Source organism: Anabrus simplex, chromosome 1 (genome assembly GCF_040414725.1).
Source record: "Anabrus simplex isolate iqAnaSimp1 chromosome 1, ASM4041472v1, whole genome shotgun sequence".
Lineage (NCBI taxonomy): Eukaryota > Metazoa > Arthropoda > Insecta > Orthoptera > Tettigoniidae > Anabrus > Anabrus simplex.
In genome coordinates this window covers 1077745458-1077769655 of record NC_090265.1, presented here as the reverse complement: position 1 = coordinate 1077769655, position 24198 = coordinate 1077745458, and the positions used below count along the sequence as shown (strand labels likewise).

Here is a 24198-nt window from a genome sequence, read left to right as displayed (position 1 = left end):
CTAGGCAAATGCTGGGGCTGCACCTTAATTAAGGTCACAGCTGCTTCCTTCCAACTCCTAGGCCTTTCCTATCCCATCGTTGCCATAAGACCTATCTGTGTCGGTGCGACATAAAGCCACTAGCAAAAAAGAAGTTTTCACAACAAGTAATTGTTTTCACTGTTATCTTAAAACAGCATGCGTAAAGCACTTACACTGATTAGTATCAAAAGTATGTAGAAGGACCTCCTGGTCAATACACGGTAAAACGGATACTCTTTGACACTTGTTGTAATGGCAAATAATGAGTGGAATGTGAGAGAGAAGAGGAAGGTTAACAGTATGCAGGGTACTGGAATATGGGGTAAAAGAATTATGCTGCTTGCTACAAGCAATATGCCAGCTTGATCGTTTCAGTTTAGCGAAGTTTGGTTAATCAGTGTTTTACTATAGTGTGATTTCACTGAGAAGTTAATGTAATAACTTTGAGTTCTCAAATTAATTTGCATAGATGATCACTTTAAACAATGCAAAATATAATTTGTAGAAAGAAACCATAAAATTAATAAAAGTAACTGTTTAAATAATCGATCATTTTTGCTAGCATTGTTTAAATCCTTCACCTACGCAAATAAATCAGGAAATTTATCATATCTTGATCAACTGAAATGCTATTACTGTATTTTCTTGCATAACCAGCACCCTTGCATAATTTACACACCCCAATTTTTTTTTGGTTTAAGGTGGGAAGAAAGAAATGTTTGCATACTTGACACACTCACTCTCTTGATGATTGATTCATCATGCAGTTCCAGATGCACTTCTAAATAGGAATGTCAAGTAGCAGCCTTCCTATTATGAAATTTGGCATTCCAAATACTGCCCAACTTCTTGTTATCACCCGTTAGGAGGTACCACTGCACTAGTTCAGAGAGTAAATCAGCAGAGACCTGACTAGTGACGCTCTATTTCAGTCTAGTACAAACATTTTATTGAGCCTCCGTGGCTCAGGCGGCAATGTGCCGGCCTCTCACCACTGGGTTGCGTGGTTCAAATCCCGGTCACTCCATGTGAGATTTGTGCTGGGCAAAGTGGAGGCGGGACAGGTTTTTCTCTGGGTACTCCAGTTTTCCCTTTCATATTTCATTCCAGCAACACTCTCTAATATCATTTCATCTGTCATTCATTAATCATTGCCCCAGAGGAGTGCAACAGGCTTTGGCAGCCAGCACAATTCCTATCCTCGCTGCTAGATGGAGGAATCATTCATTCCATTCCTGACTTAGTTGAATGACTGGAAACAGGCTGTGGATTTTCATTTTTTTCACTAACATATTTTATTAGTGTTTTGGGTATATGCATGTTCTATGATTTTAATGAAAATGAAAATGAAAACCTACAGCCTGTTTTCCAGTCATTGACTAGGTCAGGGATGGAATGAATGAATCAATCATATGTAGGCTATTAGTACGATGGGGTCGCCACTCCCAAAGTGATTTATTAATGACTGATAGATGCTATGAAATTAGAATGGAGAGTGGTGCTGGAATGAAAGATGACAGGGAAAACCAGAGTACCCAGAGAAAAACCTGTCCCGCCTCTGCTTTGTCCAGCACAAATCTCACATGGAGTGACCGGGATTTGAACCATGATATCCAGCGGTGAGAGGTCCATGCGCTGCCGTCTGAGCCACGGAGGATCTGTTATTTTAATATTGTTTATATATCGAAAATGATGATGATGCTTGTTGTTTAAAGGGGCCTAACATCGAAGGTCATCGGCCCATATCCAAAATGAGCAAGTATTCGAGTAATACTGCATCATATAAACTGTTGGTGATCAGTTACACCATTTGCACCTTATGTTTTTCTGAAATGAAAAACAATGCTGAAAGCAAAATTTCCGCAAGAGATCCATGTTTGTATTCAAGAAAAAGGGCAGCCGGCCACAAGTATTCTGTATCCGAGTGAAATGTGTGTTACTGGTGTAAACAGAAAATTGCACTTCAAGTGACCAACAAATATAGCAAAGCATTTCGAGCCCCAAAAAGTGGAAAGTTTCTGCAAGCACAGGAGGATCTGCAGAAATATTAGATTCCATTATACGATGATGGATGTGTTTTTTATCATGAAATGCTGACAGGAAATAGCTGCAACACTTGGGATCAGTGTCTCAGATTTTATAGTTAGTAGAAGCTGGATGATTAATTTTATGAAGAAGAATGGACTTTCCTTTCAACGAAGAACATTATTATGCTGAAGAATACCAAACAATTTCAACCAAAAGTCATTGATTTTCATCGCTTCACGAATGGGAAGCAGAAAGTGAAGAAATATTTGCTTTCCCAAATAGGAAACACAGATCAGACACCAATCAGTTTTGATATGCCATAAAGTCTAACAATCAATAAGTAAGGGACGTTGAATGTTATTGTATGCACTACTGTAAGCAAAAAACAACATTGTACTCCAATGCTTGCTGTAACAACTGATGGCAGGAAGATTCCACCTTATATTTTTCTGAAATGAGAAACAATGCTAAAAGCAAAATTTCTATGAGAGATTCATGTTTGCATTCAAGAAAAGGGGTGAATGTGTACGTCACTCATACAAGATTGGGTACAAACAATTTGGGGAAATTGAGCAGGGTCTCCCCTTCAATGTCCAGCCCTTCTCATCTTGGACAATTTTTGTTGCCACCTGACAGAAGATACTAGGAAATTATTGGAAAGCATGAAAACCAATTTGGCAGTGATTCCTGGTGGATTGACATTGGCACTTCAACCATTGGATGTTTCAATAAATAAACCATTCAAGGGCAGTGTACAAAACCTCTATCAGTACCAGATGGAAGAAAGTGTGCACAAGCTTTCTTCAACAGGTAAGATTCAGAAATCACCTGTAGGACTCTTTTGTGAGAGGAAATTGCATGCTTGATACATGATTTCTTTGAAGAAAACGGGAATCTCAAATATGTTAGACGGGAGTGAAGATGACTTCTTATGGAGAGATGTGAGCAGTACTAGCAGCAGCAATTCTTCCTGCAGTGCAAATAGCAGTGTCAAAGATGGTAGCCTATAAAAGGTAAGACTTCTTTTCCTTTTTTGCCAGAATGTCATTATTTTTACTTTTGTGATTGGTACTTTAGTTAATTAATACTTATTTTGCTTCAGGTCATATCATCAGCTTGAAACAAGAAGAATATTTTCCAGTGTTTGTACTTCAAAACTGCTTGCCCAAATTGTCTATTTGAATGTTCAGAAGAAAAATTGAAATATTTAAGTCTGTACCTGGTGGTCCCTCTGGTCCAGAAGGTCCCAATGATCCTCTCTCTCCTTTCTCTCCTGGAGGTCCAGGAAGTCCTCTACTGCCTGGTAGTCCCTAAATACAGAAAATCCCAGTCAGACTGTCTAAATAACAACAGTTATTAATGGTTCTTAACTAAGTGGTACAGATACTCACAACAAGACCCAAGGCTCCTGAGTGTCCTTTTTCTCCTCGAGATCCAGGCGGTCCCTAAAAACACACAAGAATGGATTATAAAACCTGATCTTGTTCATTCCGTGTTATAGGAAATGTGAGCTGATATACTTACAGGTAAACCATCTGATCCTTGTGATCCTGTCTCACCCCTGGGACCGGGTGGTCCTGGGGGACCTACAGGACCTCTCTCTCCTGGAAAACCTCTTTCTCCACGAGAACCTGATGCTCCTGGTATACCTGGAGGACCTTGGATTCCATGTTCACCATCTTTTCCTGGTGAACCAGGATTGCCAGCTGCTCCTGGCAGACCCTGAACATTAATCATTACAGTTAATATAACATGAAAGCTGCTTACATGCTTTCAGATCTCATGTTAATGTACCATGAAAATTTGTTATTTAAGATTGAAGAGGATCAAAAGTGATCTCGCACATTACATCTGCTTGATAATGAGCCCTGTTTGTCTTAAAACCCAATCCCATGAACCCCCTACTCAGCATATTTTGGAAAAAGTATAGCAGTGACTCTATATTAATTACATTAATGAGCTATTAACTACAATTACATCTGCTAACTGAGTGAAAGTAACTCCCCACATACAAGGCTATCTACTCTGAAAGTGATGTAATATTTCACACAAAGGCATAATCATCTAATTTTATGGATTGAAGACACTACTCACCTGAAATCCACGAGGTCCTGAAGGTCCAGGGGATCCTCTTTCTCCATCTGTACCTGGTGGTCCTGGAGGCCCTTGAAGTCCAGGGCCTCCATCCTTGCCCGCATCACCTCTGGGGCCTGTTGATCCTGGTGGACCTGGCTCTCCATCCTTTCCTGGCTCACCCTATATAGATATAAGAGAATTGTATTCAAATCTTCGAAGTTAAGCTGCACTCTCTACCACACCATATTGTATATTGTGATGCCCTTTCTTATATTTTTACAAATTTCATATGTTGCACATTCACACCAAGGAAGTTGCATAATGACTTAAAATCTTATATTGATGTATGTAACCTTACGCTCTCCCTATTGTCTGATATTGTCTCTCCCCTTCTCTTTTATCTTCCAATACAGTTCTAAACTTTCAGTTTGCTAGGATATTCTTTTGTGCCAGATTATCTACAGAGAGATAACCTAAAATGTAATTGATGGGGGCTGATGGTAGTACTATTTCACAAATGCAGACTGCATAACATTCTACCGTACCAAGCTTATGGTTAAGCTTAAAGAAAGTGGTGAACAAACTTCAGATCCCACAGAATATATTAAGTGAAGCGAAGAATACAAGAAAATAGTAATTGGACTCAATTACAGTTACTTGAGAAATATTTTCCTCAATTATATTTACAAATTACATACTTTCTCAGTGAGTGATCAGAAAAATTACAATTACAGTTTCTTTACAGAATGGTATTTTTAAGGAAATCTCCACAATTTTTTTCTGCATGGGGTAGAATAATACAAAATTTTGCAAGGAAACTAAACACAATAGCTTGGAACTTTCAAAATGATCTTTTCCCCATCATTTTTATTTTAATTACTTTTAGCATTTGAAATGATTTTCCATTTAACTTACTTTGCAAACAAATTAATTGCTTCTTGCAATTCTCATTGATAATTTGCTGAAAGATGCCATTCAGAAGCACTGGAAGGAATACCTTTGTTTAATTTTGAGAACTTCACTGGAATGTCTTTGAAAGTACTGGAGAGGTACCGGTAGTAAAGCACCTCATCCAGAGCTGGCAAAGTTACTGGTTCTGCTGTAGTAGAACTGAAAGAGTAATCTTCATCATGATTTCTTTTTCCCATTTCTGCTTCCATGTGATGCATATCATTTACTTGAATGTAACAATCGCAATTTTATTTCAAGAAGTAAATTACATGTAAAAATTAATTTTATGAAAAGAAATGATTACAAGTAAAAATTACTAAAAATGTAATCATTACAAGTCATTTGACTACTTTTATTCAATTATTTCCCAACTCTGAATATATCAATGGAAGAATATTATGCAGTCCACATTTGTGATATAGTACCATAGCCCACATGAATTGAATTTTAGGTTATCTCTCTGTAGACTCAGTGTAGTGTGTGTAATAAATCTCTAATCATAAAGGGTACTCTCATCACTGGAATATACAAGAAGAAAAATTCATGCTTATTTCAGACCAATCATATAACTTTATAATACTAGTATCTGTCACTGTTGACTCTTTTTGAATTCCTCCCTCCCTACTTTAGAATGCCTTCAGGGTATGAAATGTCTCAGCATCTGTAGTTAGCCCCCAATGAATAAATGAATTCTTGGAGATTATAAATTACCTTGACAGTGAATGAAAATAGATACTTTTCTGCCTTCATATTCTTTGCACAAGTGACTTATTTATTGGTTAGCCCGTTGAGTTGCAACCGGGGAAAGCTCAAGCCATTACCTGAAGTAATAATGTAAATAAATGTTTTAAAATTTCCTCCTATTTAATATAATTATTTTGATAGTAAAAAGATAAGAACAGAGGTTATATTGACTTAAAATTTAGACATTTATGTACCAGTATCTACCCTACAGTTCATAATTAGGAACATCTTTCTTCAGATTCAGAACACAATTCAGTAAATGTGTGTGGTTACTTTCCTGAGAATTGCTAGAAGTCATATACATCCCCATATAATTATCTCATATCAGTACAGTCGTACTTTTGTCATTCATGCACTTTTGTACTAAGAAACTAACCACAAGTCCCCTCTCTCCTGGTGGTCCAAGAGGACCAGGAAGTCCTTGCAGCCCCTGAGGACCTTGTTCTCCAGGCTTGCCATCTGCACCTTGAATACCTCGTTCTCCAGGGTTTCCAGGCTTTCCTGGTGGTCCTGTACGGCCCTGAGGTCCTCGCAGTCCCTGTTTCACAAAATAAGGACCATTAAATTCACTGTTAAATTCTATACAATATAGACAATAAAAAATGTCTGTATGAAAATCTAACCTGGGCTCCAGCTGGTCCTGGACGTCCAGGATCTCCTTGTCCTCCCTTTGATCCTTGTGGTCCTTGTGGGCCTGGGTCTCCATTTTGTCCTGCAACAAATGACATATACTGTATGGTAGGTATAATTCAGATGAAAAGTTTCTTCTTAGTGTTGGGGCAAAAGTCCATTTTTGTCTTTCTTTTGCCAAAATGATTGCAGTGAGGAGTGATCTTTTCTACAATTAGGTAAATGTTGCAAGTACAGTACTGTATGTTACCAGCATTTTCACTCAAGAAAACTTCTACTAATGGGATCTCTTTAGCCTAAGTAAACTAACTATTGCTGAGGACTATCAGTGGACTAAGTGATGTGAACCAGTATAAGATTTTAGTTAAAGGCTCTAAGCAAGCAGTTGGTCCAGAAGAAAATATGGCATTATCATAAAAGTGTACAGATATTTATACTGTATGGCACCTCATGTTATTTTAATTGTTGCATATTGTTGTAAGTGGACTTCTTTGCAAATAACTTCTTTTGGAGGGGTTTTGGCATTTGAGAGGCTGCATTTTCTTATTGTTTTCATGTTGGTCACACATTCATTGTGCTTTAGTGTTCTCAGCAGTTGAAGAAATAACACCAAATCGTCTTTAGATTGTCCTTATTATTCCAGTGGTAAGTTTAAAAGCCTGTTTGCTTGGTTAAAACAAGTTGGCTGTTCTAACATCATGCATTTAATTCAAACAATGAATAATTTTCTCATCTTCCTGTTACTGACTTCACTCCTCCTAAAATTCCAGCAATATCTGTTGTATTCATTTACCATATTTATTTATATTTCTAAAATATTTTGTTTTAACTTTCAAAAACCAGAAAATGTTTAGTATAAAAATGTGAAAAACGACAGATGTGATCAAGGCAGCAAGAGAAAGACAGATCCTGATGATTCCAAAGCTGTCCCACAACAACATTCCTTAAAGTTCTGTCTGTCAGTATTAACTTAATATGCTCTTTATTTTTCATGAAAAAATCACCTTCTGCAATCAGAAAGCATACTTAAATATTTCTCCTGAGACACTTTTCTGTAGAGGTGACCATTTCATATAAGACTGTCCACATTTTTCTGCATATTTTTAAACTCTGGCATGGAACTCTCTCTACTAATTTTCTTATATATTGTGTATAATTAAATTGAAATTCTTAATGTTTTTTCTATTTGTATAGATAAAATGTTTTATATGACTTACCCTTGGGTCCAATAGCTCCATCGGGTCCAGGTAAACCTCGCGTTCCCTGTGGTCCCCTCTCTCCTGGTGGACCACTGGGTCCTTGAGGTCCACGTAGACCACGCTTGCCTCGCTTGCCTTCACTACCAGCTGGGCCTGGAAGCCCTCGAGGGCCAGCTTGGCCTGCTTCACCTTTCATACCAGACTCACCCTTGAAGCCTCTCTCACCAGGAGATCCCTAACAAGACGTATACAAATGAAATTCTGGCAAAATAATATGAGTACAAAAAGGTATAGTCACTCAAAGAAACATGGTAATATTTTTCTTTGCATTTGATATACTATCAGAGTTAATTTTAACTATTATCAAAATATAATTCACCTCCCAGGTAGATAAACATCCCTGTGGATACCAACAACAATATATACAGAGGGGTCCATAAAAATGTAGACACTCTTTCATAGTTAATATCTTTGGAACAAAATGACATATCATTGCAATTCTTACACGGTAGTGTAGTCCATTGTTTTCTCTGCAGATGGTGAACCGAGCTCGATAGCTGCAGTTGCTTAAGTGCGGCCAGTATCCAGTATTTGGGAGATAGTAGGTTCGAACCCCACTGTCGGCAGCCTGAAGATGGTTTTCCGTGGTTTCCCATTTTCACACCAGGCATGTGCTGGGGCTGTACCTTAATTAAGGCCACGGCCGCTTCCTTCCCACTCCTAGCCTTTCCCTGACCCATCGTCGCCGTAAGACCTATCTGTGTCGGTGCGACATAAAGCAATTAGCAATCAAGCAGAGGGTGAAGATTATGTGAATGGAGCGACAGTCTTAGCATGCGTTTTACAGCAGAAGACACTGCAGCCATGAATGAAGTAAGATTGTCGTTTGAGCAACGCAACGCCGTATTGAAGTGATACTGGAAGTACGAAAACATGATGGTGGTACAATGGCAATGCTGTAATGTGTACATAACTCAACCACCAACATGTACAACAATTTATCGTATTCAGGATAAATTTGAAGCTGACGGTACTGTTCAGGATGTGCATAAGAAAAGGTCCGGCCGAACAAAAATATCAAGAAGTCCAGCTTCCAGCGCTGCTGTGTTGCAACATTTTACTAGGTCACCTAAAAAAATCTGTGAATCAGGGTGCACATGAAAGTGGGGTAAGCCAATCAACTGTACGACATTCCAAGATCGCTCCATGCTATGAACGAGGGCGACCCGGATCGAAGGATAGAGTACTGTGAGTGGTTTGAAGGCATGCTTTGTGAGGATGAACGGTTTGCAGGGATGGTTATCTGGTTTGATGAGGCGCAATTCAAACTGAACAGTACTGAAAACCACCACAACTGCGTGTACTGGGCTCCTGAAAATCCTCACTTTCATGTGGACAAACATGTTAATCTACCTGTTGTTTATGTATGGTGTGGTATGCACACGGCTTGATTGGCCCACTTTTGTTTTTAGGTACCATAACTGGTGATGTGTACCTTCATATGCTGCAAACATCGATTTTGCCTGCCATCTGAGAGGTGTTTGGAAATGAAAGATTTTACCTACAACAATATGGCACTCCACCTCACTACCACAGAGATGTCAGAGCCTACTTGATGAAAATCTACCCTGACAATGGACAGGTTGAAGAGGAGCTGCTGAGTATCCACCACAGTCTCCTGGCCTTACACCTCTTGACTTCTACCTATGGGGGACCTTGAAAAATGTTTATCAACAGAAGCCAGCTACACTGAATGAGCTACGAGAAACCATTGAGGTGTCCTCTGCGGCTATCACACCAGCAACACTGACAGCCGTAGTTCGGTCAGCAGTTTGGCGGCATTGATGTTGTTTTGCTGCTAATGGGGGACACTTTAAACATACAAAATAACCTTCCTCCTGTGCAAGAATTATAATGGTATGTCACTTTGTTCCATTAATATTTACTATCAAAGAGTGTCTACATTTTTCTGGACACCTCTGTAAATAGGTCCAATTGTTTCTGAGGAAAATGTACCTGTGAGGATCTTATACAATACTATGGACTCACTCTTGTTTTCAGTACCTATACATCCTGGATTGTTTGAACCAAACAACACTAGAAAGAGGTAAGTTACATGTTCATATACAGAGTGGTCAACCAATCCCTTCAAATAGTTTTTTATGGAACCTGCAATTTATTGATGACCTAAAAATATTGGTCCCTTTTCCTATCTGGGATTATGATATGTTTGGGTTTAAGATTGACAATACAGGTGGAATATTCAGCGCCAATGGTAATTCACTGATGGAAACTGTAATAAATGAATGAAATTATCATAGCTGTGAATAACACTTATGTTAGAACAGGAAGTGTGTTCAAAGTGACCCACATTAACAGCCGAACAACTTCGATGCTGCTGAACTTCTGACTGAACTACGGCTGTCAGTGTTGCCGGTGTGATAGCCGCACAGAACTTATCGATGATTTCTCATACCTCATTCAGTTTAGCTGGCTTCTGTTGATAAACTTATTTGTCAAGGTCCCCCGTAGGGAGAAGTCAAAAAGTGTAAGGTCTGAAGACCGTGGTGGGTACTCAACAACTCCTCTTCAACCTATCTATCGTCCAGGTAGATTTTCATCTAAGTAGGCTCTGACATCTCTGTGGTAGTGAGGCGGAGTGCCATCTTATTGTAAGTAAAATCTTTCATTTCCAGACACCTATCAGATGGCAGGTAAAAATCAATGTTTGTAGCATATAAATATACAACTCAACAGTTACGGTACCTTCAAAGAAGAATGGGCCAATCAAACCGTGCGATGACATACCACACCATCACACCATACATTAACACCAGGTACATTAACATGTTTGTCCACTTGAACGTGAGGATTTTCAGGAGCCCAGTACATGCAGTTGTGGTGGTTTACAATACCATTCAGTTTGAATTGTGCCTCATCAGACCACATAACCATCCCCGCAAACCGTTCATCCTCGTGAAGCATGCCTTCAAACCACTCACAGTACTCCATTCTTTGATCCGGGTTGTCCTTGTTCATAGCGTGCAGCAATCTTGGAATGTACGTTTTCCACTTTGCAGCCTTCATAATTCATTGTACGGTTGATTGGCTTACCTTGCTTTCACGTGCATCCTGATTCACAGATTTTTCAGGGGACGTAGTAAAATGTTGCAACTCAGCAGTGCTGGAAGCTAGACTTGTTGCTGTTTTGGTCAGCCAGATCTTTTCTTATGCACATCCTGAATAGTACCGTCGGCTTCAAATTTATCCCGAATATGATAAATTATTGTACATGTTGGTGGCTGAGTTCCGTACACATTACAGCATTGCCGTTGTACCTCCATCATGTTTTCGTACTTCTAGTACCACTTCAAAATGGCCTTGTGTTGCTCAAATGACAATCTTACTTCATTAATTGCTGCACTATCATCTGCTGGAAAACACGCGCCAAGATTGTCGCGCCGTTCCCGTGACCATCATCTGCTGAGAAAACAAAGGACTATGCTACTGCGCAAGAATTGCAACGATATATCATTTTGTTCCAAAGATATTAACTATCAAGGAGTGTCTACATTTTTTTGGACCCCTCTGTATTAAACCTAACTTAATTACATAAATATTGATATTAAAACATGAAATCTTTACGACATTACAAATTTCTCTTGTAAATTAAAAGTTTGCACTTACATTGTTGTGTCAGTTTATATAGCTATACACTGAAAGTTCATTCAACATCTTTATTATCATAAAACAAAACGTTGACAGATGAAACCTCCAAAACCTTGCCAGTTATTCAAATTAAAATGTTGTCCAGCTACGGTTATAATTTCCTTCATCGCTTACCATAAACTGAGTCTCATGACCCATTGGGCTAAGCAGAACCCAAACCAATCACAATATTGGTTGACCTAATAGGTTGAAAGTCGATTTTGATTATAATGCGGTCGTGAAAATGCAGTATTCATAAATATGGTTAAATTTGTCGATACTCAACAATGAGTTTCAAGCAGTGTAAATAATTTGACTTCCTAAAGGGCTTTAGGTGGATGAATTCCTTTAGATGAGGTGATGATCCCTGAAGTAGAGGAAATGCCACTCAAATCCATAAAGTAGCATTTATCTTCATGTTAGGGATGGCAGCAGCAGTTTAGGAGAATATCTGAGGTGGATAATCACTTGGATGACAATGGCAAGGACCACTGCTTAGCAGAAGGTAATCCTGTATCAATGACTCAAAGGCAGAAGAGAGGAGTTTCCAAACAGCAGAAACCGAAGACCTAGGGAGTCGATCTGAATGAAATCCAGGGCAGGCAAATCTCTGTAAGCTGTAGGGAAAGCTGCCTATGAGAAGAGAACTTCAAAATCAAACCTGAGCTCCATGACTGCCCATCATGATTCTAACTCTTTGGAAGCCTAGCTACCTCTATTACCTTCTCAACACTTGATTCAGTGCTATGGAAACAGAACAAAATGAAAATGATACCCCAGCCAACCTGTATGAGGAAATCCAGGTCTGCAGAATGAGTGGGGAAAAGTAGCACATTGGAACCTGGGGGGCACTACGCCAAGTGTGAACATCAAGAAACAGTCAAAGGACCCCTCCTCCCAAAGAATCAGACCCAAACAGAGCTTTAATGTACAAACTCTCATTATTAGGACACTTACTAAAGCTGGTAAATAGACTGAGCTTAAAAAAGCTCAGGAATAACACACTGTCAAAATTTTTGCAATTCAAGGGACATGTTTCTTATCTGAAGATATTTCAATGATATATGGATACTGGATGTTCGAATCCAAGACTAAGATCACATCTGCTAATTTTGTAATTCTAGGTGCAGCCTTCTTAGTTCATACACCCATTGTTGATTCTGTAGTGGACTTTAAAGCCATTTTTCCCTGACTATCGACTCTCACTATCAAATGTGCTAACAAGGCTTACACCATATTCAGTGTTCATGCTCCTCAGAATAAAGACAACTCCAGGAATCCTGAGAACTCAATTTGATAATGTCCTGTCTGGAATTAATACAACAGTCATTCTGTTAGATGGCTTAATGGCTACTTGGATAACAAGCAAAACTGTAAATACACCAGGTAAACATCCAATTCATGCTCAAACCAGTCACAATGTAGTAAGCTTCATTGATGCCTCCAAGGAGATGAATCTTAAAATTATGACCACCTACTTCAAGAAAGAATCCTTACAAGCATTAAATATTGCATTTTCTGGTCCATCCTTTATTTCACCTGATTCTTTTCCTCCTTATTGAGAAGAAATCATCCAAATCATTGCATCTCTCCCATCAAGATATCAGACAAGGATTTCATAGTTATCAAACTTCCTGGCACTCACCTGATGAACTAATTGGTAAATATCAGGTAGATCCTGTTGCCAACTCCCATTGCAATTTCCACGAGATACTGAATGTGAAAGACAGAAGTGCTAATATTGTATGAGACAATTACCTAACAAAGGTTAAAGTCTAGTTTTTACCAAAGTCCAATCACAGTTCCCAAATATATAGATCCATAGATTTCAGATCAATGAGCTCATGATAAATCAAAATGTCATTCATAGTTACCAAAAAAGTTTAAGTCTCTAGAATCACGCAGGTGGGAAGACATTTCCAAGAAGGTTCAGAATGCTTTAACTGTAATGATCAATTTAGCGATGAAGAAAAGAAATACCCATAGTGCATGAACAGTGTGATAAAGCTCTCAGAAAGCTGGATTAAAACAGGAAAAATTGAAGAATTCCCCAGCCATTGTAAACTGAATGATAAAGTGATCCATAAAGCAAAACATGCTTATGTAATGGCTCAGCTTGAGACCATTAAAGAGACCTTCAGGAAGAACAACTCTGATGATTTTTACCATATTTTCAAATTTGAACTTACTGAGAACCAAGCCCCTTCACTAGGTTTTCAGGACGAGAATGGTAATCTTATTCTGAATAATTATGACAATTGTGAACAAGAAGCTCAATATTTTGAATCTTAATCAACTGCGCTTCTCCAGCATTAAATATTGCATTTTCTGGTCCATCCTTTATTTCACCTGATTCTTTTCCTCCTTATTGAGAAGAAATCATCCAAATCATTGCATCTCTCCCAACAAGATATCAGACAAGGATTTCATAGTTATCAAACTTCCAAAAATGGGTGGTCTCAATATTTTGTTGCCAAAATTAATTTATAGGAATCAGAAACTATTCCTAAGGAGTACCAATCAGTTCTTATACATCTTCTCCACAAGAAAAGGCAATTAAGCAGATGTGAACAACTGCAGAGACATACTGAGCTAATCGTTCACAATTGTCATGATTATTCAGAATAAGATTACCATTCTTGTCTTGGAAACATACCTAAATGGCTTGGTAGCCAATAAAATCCTGTCAAGAATGGTTCAAAGTTGCATTGGACCTATTGTTGATTCACAGATTAGTGACTATTAAGCAGGCTTCCATAGACCCGGCCAACAGCTGGAAACTGCAGATGATGATGATGATGATGATGATGATGATGATGATGATGAAGCAGGCTTCCGTAAGACTTGCTCCTGCATAGAACAGATCCTTTCACTAACGAGTATCATCAGAATCAGATCTCTTCATGCTGAACCACTTTTGATTTTAAGAAGGCCTATGACTCAATCGGCCATTTCAGTCTACTGAATATCCTCAAGGAGATGTGGGTGGACAACAAGACCTAGCCAGGCTGAGTAGCTCAGACGGTTGAAGTGCTGACCTTCCAACCCCAACTTGGCAGGTTCGATCCTGGCTCAGTCCGGTGGTATTTGAAGGTGCTCAAATACGTCAGCCTTGTGTCGGTAGATTTACTGACACGTAAAAGAATTCCTGCAGGAATAAATTCTGGCACCTCGGCATCTCCAAATATCATAAAAGTAGTTAGTGGGACGTAAAGCAAATAATATTATTATTATTATTATTATTATTATTATTATTATTATTATTATTATTATTATTATTATTATTATTATTATTATTATTATTATTATTATTATTATTATTATTATTATTCTTTTGAATGGGCCACCAGAGGACCACGTGCCAATTTCAATTCCTTCTTCTTTGTTCTTTCCTTTTCTTCCAGTACGCTTTCATCTGTTCACTATGTTTCTTCTTTCTGTCTTCAGACCACTTTGAACTAGTCTTTTTTACTTTCCTACCTTCTATTTTCAATACTTTTTCCCAAAAGCCTTCACTATTACTTATTTCTTCTGTTGTTATATTGTTTTTTTCTAAATCCTTTCTTACTTCATTGACCCAGCTTGTCGTTGATTCCTTACCCCACAAATATCTGAAAATCTTACTGGTTAATCTACTATCTTGCATTCGATATAAATGTCCAAAAAACATAAGTCTCCTTTTCCTCATTACATCTGATATATTTTCTATTTTTTGATATATTTCAGCATTACTTCATAATTTCCAACCTTCTGCTGTGTTTTGTGGGCCTAATATTTTCCTCATGATTCGCCTTTCTAGTATTTCTAGTTTATCTAAATTATAGTTTAATGCCAGACATTCGCTTGCATATAGGCATTCTGGCTTCACTACTGTGTTGTAATGCCTTATTTTTGCATTTTTGGATAGGCATCTTTTATTGTAGATATCTTTGGTGACACCATAAGCTCTCTCCATTTTATGTACCCTCTCCTCTACTGCAGATTTTTCTAAACTATTTTCTTGGATTATTTCCCCTAGATATTTGAATGTTTTTACCCTCTCTATTTGGCCAATATCTGTTTTCAGAAATTTTGGTGCATCCCAAATATTTGTTAAAAATTTTGTTTTTTCTGCAGAAATTCTTAAGCTAGTTCTGCTGGCGATTCTTTCCAAGACATTTACTGGGGTTATAGCAGATGTCACATTTTCATAAAGTATTGCAAAGTCATCTGCAAATGCAAGACAATTTATTTAGATCCTTTTGTTTCCTCTTCCTAACCTTATTGGTGAAATGTTGAGTTCAATAAGTTTTTCATTCCAAATTCTCACTATTTTCTCTAGGACACAATTAAAAAGAATTGGGGATAGTCCGTCACCTTGTCGTACACCAGTTTTTATTTTGAAAGGCTGTGATATCTCTCCCAGAAATTTCACTTTAGAGACTGTGTCTGTAAGTGTTTCACGGATTAGATTTGCCAGTTTACACTTTATGCCAAATTCTCGAATTATTTTATATATAGTTTCTCTGTCAACAGAATCAAAAGCCTTTTTTAAATCTACAAACATGACTACAATGTCCTTTGAATTAAGTAACCTGTGGCGAATTATTGACTTAAGATTAAATATTTGTTCTGAGCATGATCTTCCTTTCCTGAAACCACCTTGATATTCACCTAAATGATTGTCTAGTGTTGTTTCTACTCTGTTTAATAAAATCTTGGAAAATATTTTATATGCCACTGCTAATAAAGATATCCCTCTGTAGTTATTAACATCCTGTTTATTACCTTTTTTGTGGAGTGGATGTATCAAGGCTACTTTCCATTCCTCAGGAATTTTTTCAGTTTTCCAGATTTCTTCAAAGAGTAATTGTAGCTCATTTGCTATATTTGGCAAGGACCACTTCAAAAGTTCCGCTGTAATAGAATCTTCTCTGCTAGCTTTGTTGTTTTTGAGGGTTTTAATTACTTCTTCAATTTCTTTTATAGTTGGTGGTATGTCTTCTTCCAAATTTTCATCAATATCTTGAAATTCTAATTTATGACTTGGTTCAGGACAGTTCAAAAGTTGATCAAAATATCTTGCTAATATCTCACAATTTTCAGTATTGCTTAGTCCATTTCTGCCGTTTTCATCATTGAAACTAACATTTGTAGTTTGGTACCCCTTTAATTCATTCTTAAAAGTCTGATAAAAGTCACAGGTGTTATTTTTTATAAAGTTTTTGTCCATTTCTATAAGTTTCTCCTTTTGAAAGGCTCGTTTAGTACTTCTGATTATTATTATTATTATTATTATTATTATTATTATTATTATTATTAGTATTAGACTCGAGAAATGTAATTGAACCTGAGAATAAAGTTATCTTAGCCAACAAGATCGAATCACGGGTAACAAATCTATGCCAAACAAAGTTGAACGCGAGAAACCTGTTTGCAGCAATAAATGAGTATGCGTTGTCAACTATTAACTATTATATTGGCCTGATCCCGTACGAGCACGAAGAATTTAACAATATTGATCTGAAGGTGAGAGGAATCTTGAGAGAGCATAATATCATCAGAACAGCAGGTAATATGGAACGACTGTACCTGAAAAGACATGCGTTAGGAAGAGGACTACAAAATATTTCTGAGAAGGCCGAATTGATTTTACTAGAACTATGTAAATATTTGGCAACAAACACAAGAACGAAGTTTATCACAGAAAGTGAAAGAAGAAATGCAACCCATCTTGGACTGATTGAAGAACATTTGAAACGGAAGTACCTAATTGAGGAAGGAAACGATTTCACGGTAAAAGTAGTTAAGCAGAAACAAAAACAGATGCGAATGGATCGAATCATGGCTAAAACAATGCATTCCACATTGTTCCGTGAACAACAGGAGAAATTTGTTGACGTAAAACAGTCATCGTTATGGCTAATGAGGGGGAATATATCTCCACAGGAGGAAGGAATGTTCTGTAAGATACAAGACAGAAACATCTTCTTTAGTCATGGGAGTATATTCCAGAGGTGCCCACACTGCAACCAGGGCAATAAGACACTAGATCACCTGGCAACACAGTGTGGACGAATGCTTAATTTGGACTACAAGAAATGCCACAATGATGTTGTCAGATGCTTGCATTTCATGTTCACCAAAAAGTATGGGCTGAATAATTCTAAGAAAATAAAGAACTATAAAGTTGAAAATGTCATATCCAATCAGCAGATTAGAATAAAGTCAGACGTCATCATACAGACTGAGCTTCGCATTGAACACAATAAACTGGATCTGATGATACATGACCTTGTAAAGAATGAAATCCTATTAATTGAAGTTGGAATCACAAACAAAAATATCCTAAAACAGACTGAAACCACTAAAGGAAGAAAGTACAAGATGCTAGCCAACGAACTCTCACTTATGTACAATGGGACCAAGGTGACGATGGTCCCTGTGGTAATAACGTGGGACGGGCTAGTTACCAACTTGTTCAAGAAGCACATGGACAAATTGGAAGTGAGCAAACAGCTACAGGCCTACCTACAGACCATTGTACTAAAAAGAACATGTGAGAGTGTGCTAATCGACTTCAGACGAGGCAACTTGGATAACGAGTTGTGGACGGAGGACTTGCAAACAATGATGGACCAGATGGAGGCGGTCCTGGTACTGTAAATGGTGTGCAAGAAGTGTGTATACAAATGCGTAGAATCATTGGATGTAACATGGACTTAAAAACTAATTGAATAAATTTATTATTATTATTATTATTATTATTATTATTATTATTATTATTATTATTATTATTATTATTATTATTATTATTATTATTATTATTATTATTATTATTATTATTATTAACAAGACTCATTCCATCATCAACCTAACTCTGACCAACATCTATTCATGGAGATAATGTTTAGATCCTTTGAGATTAAGACTGGTTCTTGTCAAGGTGATGGCCTCTCATCCTTCTTTTCAACTGTGTTCTTGAAAAGGCCATCCATGAGTGGAGAAGCAGACCACCCAATAATCGTATCAGACCGAACACGTGATCCAAAGCAGTTTACATCGACTGCCTTGCTTTTCCAGATGATTTATTCCCAACAGCAAATGACCTAAACACTGCCCGTCTCCAGGTTGAAACATTACAAGAAATAGCTGAAGTTGTAGGTCTTCCAATATCTTAAAAAACTGAAGTAATGATGTTTGACTGTTATATTACCACTGCATTTCTCAGTACCAAATACAAAAAATCAAATGCATTCATTTGAAGTACTGTATTTTGGAGAAATAATTTCCTTTAATGCATTAGAGAGGTTAGCTCTGAAATATTGGGCTAAATGCACGGAAACAGCTGTTCACCTCTGCAAACCAACTTATCAGTCTAGACTGATCTCATGACAGGCTAAATACTGCCACTATACAACAGTAGTATGTGCTGCTGAATGCTTGGTCCCTATAGAGAGAATCCAGATAAAAGAAAGAAAATTTCCTACGATTTTCAGCCCACTTTATTCTGAGGGTGAATATTGCTTGAGATCAAAATGCAGAACTGTACGCTAAATTTGAAAAATTCTCACTTGTCATGAGGAAACACCATCTTTTGTTTTATGGTCGTCTGTCTCAAGTGCCTAACAACAGAATATCTCATGACTTGGAAATGTACCACTCCTTGGGTAACTGCAATGAAGGAGGATCTGGCTGGTGTCTCTGAGACACTGGTTCAAGAAAAAAAGTAAGTTCAGGACCTGGGTACACAGGATAGATGACCTTCCAGAAAGAGAGTGAGAAAACAACCTTGTGCTAAGTGGTCTGAAGAGTGAAAAGCAGCTTTCTCCATCAAGAAGTACTGGAAAACCAAAAATGCTGACAAGTGTTAGCTATGGTCCTAAGAGTCTGAAATGATATGTAAAAAAAAAAATAAAAAAAAAAAAAAAATGATGGATGACTATCTTGGAACTAAGTTGGTCCAAATATGACAATATCTCATCATGGTGAGATAGAGAGAATCCAAATGAAAGAGAGAAAATTCCTAAGAAAGATCCTCAGTGATCATTAAACAAAATTAAAATACAAATTTGAGAAAATGCACTATGGCTATGGATCCAAGCTCTGCATTCTGGAGACAAGTGGATTTGAACCCCACCTTTGGTTGTCTGGAGTCCATTTTCACATCCTGGCAAATGCTTTATCAGAAAATGGGAATAAAGGGTAGACATACATCATCATTATTATTATTATTATTATTATTATTATTATTATTATTATTATTATTATTATTATTATTATTATTATTATTATTTATACAATGATACTTACAGGAATTCCTTTTCCTCCAGGTGCTCCAGGGCTGCCAGACAACCCAGGAGGTCCTCTTGCTCCAGGAAATCCTGGCGGTCCTGCAAGACCTGCACTTCCTGGACTTCCCTTCTCCCCAGGAGAGCCATCTTTGCCTGGTGGTCCCTGTGCTCCTGATTCTCCTGGCTGGCCAGGTCGCCCAGATTCTCCTGAAAATATAATGTATCATAATTTCCTCCTTCACCATAAATAAAAATGCAAAATATTTTTTTAATCACTTACATAGCTGGGAACATGAAAATGAACATATAATCGGATAAACAGATCAATGTGGGAAGAAGGAGCGATAGAAGACAAGGACAAACGATGCTTCCTCTTCCCATGGATATACATTTTATGAATATAAGAATACTCATTCATATTTAACTTTAAAATAGTTTGGGTAACTCAAGTGTTAACAAGAAATGAAGAGAAATGGAAACAGATAATAATCAAATCAATGTCCATAGTTCTTCAGTATCAAATATCCAGCAACTATCATATGAAAATATTTTACGTAATGGAGTGATTGGCTGTAAATCACTCTCTCTTCTTTGGAATTCATGCCATGATATATCCTAAATCAGGAAAGATGAAAAGTCAGGATTTAAGTAACATAAATTATCATAATCGATAACAACAAATTAAAAAATTCCAACAGTAAAATACTGGTACTTATTCCATTCTGTCACAAGGCTTGTAATTTTATTGTTTATTCCTCATTTACATGGCTGTGAGTAATTTTTAACTGTGGTATGCAACTACTATGTGCCTATTTGGCAATATAGTATTGTATAGCTTATTGATTACAAGTGGAATCAAGTACTCACCTCGTGGTCCTTGGAGACCTTGACTGCCCTTTGGTCCAGGACTACCTTGGTCTCCTTTGTTGCCAGGACTACCTGGAAAACCAGGAGGACCAGGTTTTCCTATGGCACCCTGTAATTAGAACATAGTACTGTTAATAAAACTACATATTTAATACTGATTTTCAAGGGAGTGAAAGCTGTAACTATTAACTCTGTTAAAATAGATTGATGTTCATAATAGGACTGTCTGTCAAAAGGATAGGCATCTAGAATTGTAAGATTTGCCTATAACATTGAATGCAATTAAACTGGAATCAGTGTGAATATGAAAATCATTCAAAAAGTGACCTTGACATAAGTTACGCCTCACTGTTATTTATTTATTTACAATGTTTATGCCCACACTGGAGCACCAAAATCAAACCTTATACAACAAAGTTTTCAGAGAATAAGTTCAGCTTTTAATACTTGACAACTTTTTCCTTCTCCAAAACTTCTTCATTCTGGATGATATAACATACTGCTTACACTGCAATATTTTTAGGATAGTTGTGTGTATTTGTTATTTAAAATCTGTTTCTTTTCTCTATTTTCAATTTGATCTTTAGTAATTTTCAATTCATCTAAATCCATTTGTATTTTTTTAAACCATGAGTTTTTTGTTTTACTACTCCAAAAAAATCAAAAAGTTGTTTCAGGAGTCTAGTATTTGGTAAGCGGTATATGTGTCCAAAGAATGCAATCCTCTGTTTTTGAATCATGTCAATGATCGATTCTCTTTCCTTGTAAAGTACTGAATTTGGCAAAAGTCTCCACTGGCCATCAACCTGGTGTTTTTTTATTTAGTAATAATTGTCCAAAAAATTATTCTATCAACTTTCTGCAGTTTGTCTGTTGTTGATTAGGTATTCAGTTTAAATAATGTTTCACTTGCATATGTTGCTTCTGGCTTAACGATGGAGTAATAATGTCAAAATTTAGCATTAACTGAAAGAGACCGTTTCTTGTAACTCAACCAGGTAATTTGTTGTGATCGTCTCAATTTTTGAGTTCTACTATCTATGGATGCTTTTTTGTTAGCATTCCAAGATAATTAAATTTGTCTACAACCTTTATTTTCAGAGTATTATTTAACATAATATGTGAAGTGTCAACTTGGAAAAGATGGCATCATTTCTGTTTTCTCAAAAGAAATTTTCAACCCAGTCTTCGCTGCTAATCATTCCAATTCCTCTACTTGAAATTTAGCTTCTTCAATACTATTAGCTAATAATGCTAGATCATCAGCAAATGTGAGACAATTTAGTTGAATATTTCTTCCAATCTTAACAGTCGGTGGATATATCTTATTTCATTCACACATAATTTTTTCCACCACACAATTAAACAACAACGGGGATAATCTATTTCTCCGTCAAAGACCAGTATGAGTTTCAAATGGCTCAGAGATTTCATTTCTGAACCTAACTCTAGATTTTGTATTTCTAAGAATGACCGCAATAAGGTTAACAAGTTTCTGACGTAAACCAAATTCAGTAAGGACATGCAATAATGATTTACAATGGATCACTAAATTTTTGCTCCTAATCCTTTGATATTTTATAGTCCATTTGAGACTGATAATTTGATCTGGACAGCTTCGTCCTGCATCTTTTCCAGATGTGTTGTATTTCTAGGATACATATCTAATTCAAAATAGTTCACCAAATTCACTATCAAGTTGTTCATGAATTCTGGAATATAAAATATTAGAAAAATCTTATAAGTGATATCCAGCAAAGAAATTCCTCAATAATTCCTAGGATCTGATCTATCACCTTTTTTGTGTAGTGGGTGTATAATTGCAACACTCCATTCTTCAGGCAATTTTTCGGTATTCCATATGTCAATGAGATGTTTATGTAAATTCTGAATGGTCTGTACATTTGTATTCTTCCGAAGTTCCGCTACTAGTTGATTCTCTCCCGTCACTTTAAATTTTTTAAGTGAATCAATATCTGCACACACTTCATCGTAAACCGGTGGTATGATCTTTTCCAGAGGTGTTTTATGTCTAATTCAAAATAATCTTCAGGTTCATCACTATTAAGTAGTGTTTTGAAGTATTCAGCCACAATTATTGCATTGTCATAATCATTATGGGCCACCTTTCCTTTTGTATCCTTCATCAGAAGACTAGGTTGAGTATAATTTGTTTGCTATTGTTTAAATGTCCTATAATAGTATCGTGTTTTATGCAATTGAAAGCTTCATCAATAAATTTTAATGTTTCCTTCTGATGGTTCCTTTAACCCTCATGATTTCTTTGGCCATTAATCTTCTAGCACTGATTAATTCTTCCCGAGAACTTTCAGTTTTTTGTTGCTGGTCATTCAACCAAGCTTTATGCCAGTGTAGTATTGCTATATCACACTCTTCATTCCACCATGCATTTTTTTTTTCATTTTTTAATGGGAGCAACTTCTTCTGCTAAGGCTTTTAATTTATTAACAGTGGTCCCCAAGTTGTCGCTTAACAGTGTTATGGATTTCTCAAAGTATACTAAACTAGGATCATACATTCTTTTCCTAATGAATTTTTGTGGTTTATTTTTTCTTTTAGGGGTTAATTTGAATTTAACCTATGAGGTGTAATGATCTGAATCAACATCAACACCACGAAGAACCTTTAGATCACTGTATAAATTTCTTTATGAAATTTACGATCCATGGCCACATGATCTATCTGAGACTCACCTAACTTAACATTAGGACATTTCCAAGTCATTCATTTATGCGGTTTTCTTTTAAACCTTGTCGTCTCCAAAATTAGTCCATGGTTAATACAAAATTTAATTAACTGTTCACCATTCTTGTTCGTCAATTTATGTGCTGGCCATCGCCCCACCACTACAAAAAATCTCCTCTCACACCCAGTCTTTGCATTGAAATCTCCAAGTAAAATTTTAATATTAGTCATCATCATCATCATCATCATTTCCCTTTATCCAGCTGTAGCCGGGTAGGGGCAAATATGGTTCCTCTCCACTTTCTTCAGTCCTTCCACCACTCCTCCTCCAACACTATGTCCCAGTCCAGGTTTCTTTCTATAATACTGCGTTGGATTGTGTCCTTCCATTTCAATCATGGTCATCCACAGCCTTTCCTTCCTTGCATTTTCATTTCCATCACCTGTTTTTGGCATTCTTTCGTCACTCATTCACTTTATGTGCCCAAACCATCTTAATCGGCTCCTCTCTATTTTATCATTCATTTTTTCTACTCCAATTTCTTCCCGGATTTTCTCATTCCTTATTTTGTCTCTTCTACTCTTCTGTATCATACTTCTCAAGAACTTCATTTTGGATGCCTGTATTCGACTCTCATCCTTCTTTGTCATTGTCCAAGTTTCTGCTCCGTAAGTTATTATGGGTACGTAATACATCTTGTACATAGTATCCTTTGCTTCCAATGGCACATCTTTGTTCCATAATATGTTTCTTACACTATGATAAAAACAACTTTCAGCTTGAATCCTCTTACTAATCTCAGCATCCAGTCGAGCATTCTCCATTAATTTACTCCCCAGGTATTTGAACATTTCCACTATTTCCAGACACTTGTCTGCAAGTCTAATCTGACCTTTCCCTTCTTTCTCCCCTCTAGTCATAACTAGAGTTTTACTCATTTCTACACTTATTTTCAATCCACATTCTTCAATCTTCCCATTCACTACATTCAACT

At 37.0% G+C, this 24198-nt stretch overlaps 1 protein-coding gene across 2 annotated transcripts in view; it reads right to left on the bottom strand.

Annotated features, from left to right (window-relative positions):
- Positions 1 to 24198, bottom strand: part of LOC136858009 (collagen alpha-1(II) chain) — a 209645-nt gene that overhangs the window by 52315 nt on the left and 133132 nt on the right. For both annotated transcript variants that reach the window (XM_067137199.2, XM_067137200.2), the window contains 9 exons: positions 20498 to 20606; positions 19650 to 19837; positions 7668 to 7884; positions 6444 to 6532; positions 6197 to 6358; positions 4144 to 4305; positions 3574 to 3771; positions 3441 to 3494; positions 3269 to 3359 (listed from right to left, as the gene is read on the bottom strand). In XM_067137199.2, the coding sequence (XP_066993300.2) occupies positions 3269 to 3359; positions 3441 to 3494; positions 3574 to 3771; positions 4144 to 4305; positions 6197 to 6358; positions 6444 to 6532; positions 7668 to 7884; positions 19650 to 19837; positions 20498 to 20606 (1270 nt within the window). The remainder of the gene's footprint in view (positions 1 to 3268; positions 3360 to 3440; positions 3495 to 3573; positions 3772 to 4143; positions 4306 to 6196; positions 6359 to 6443; positions 6533 to 7667; positions 7885 to 19649; positions 19838 to 20497; positions 20607 to 24198) is intronic.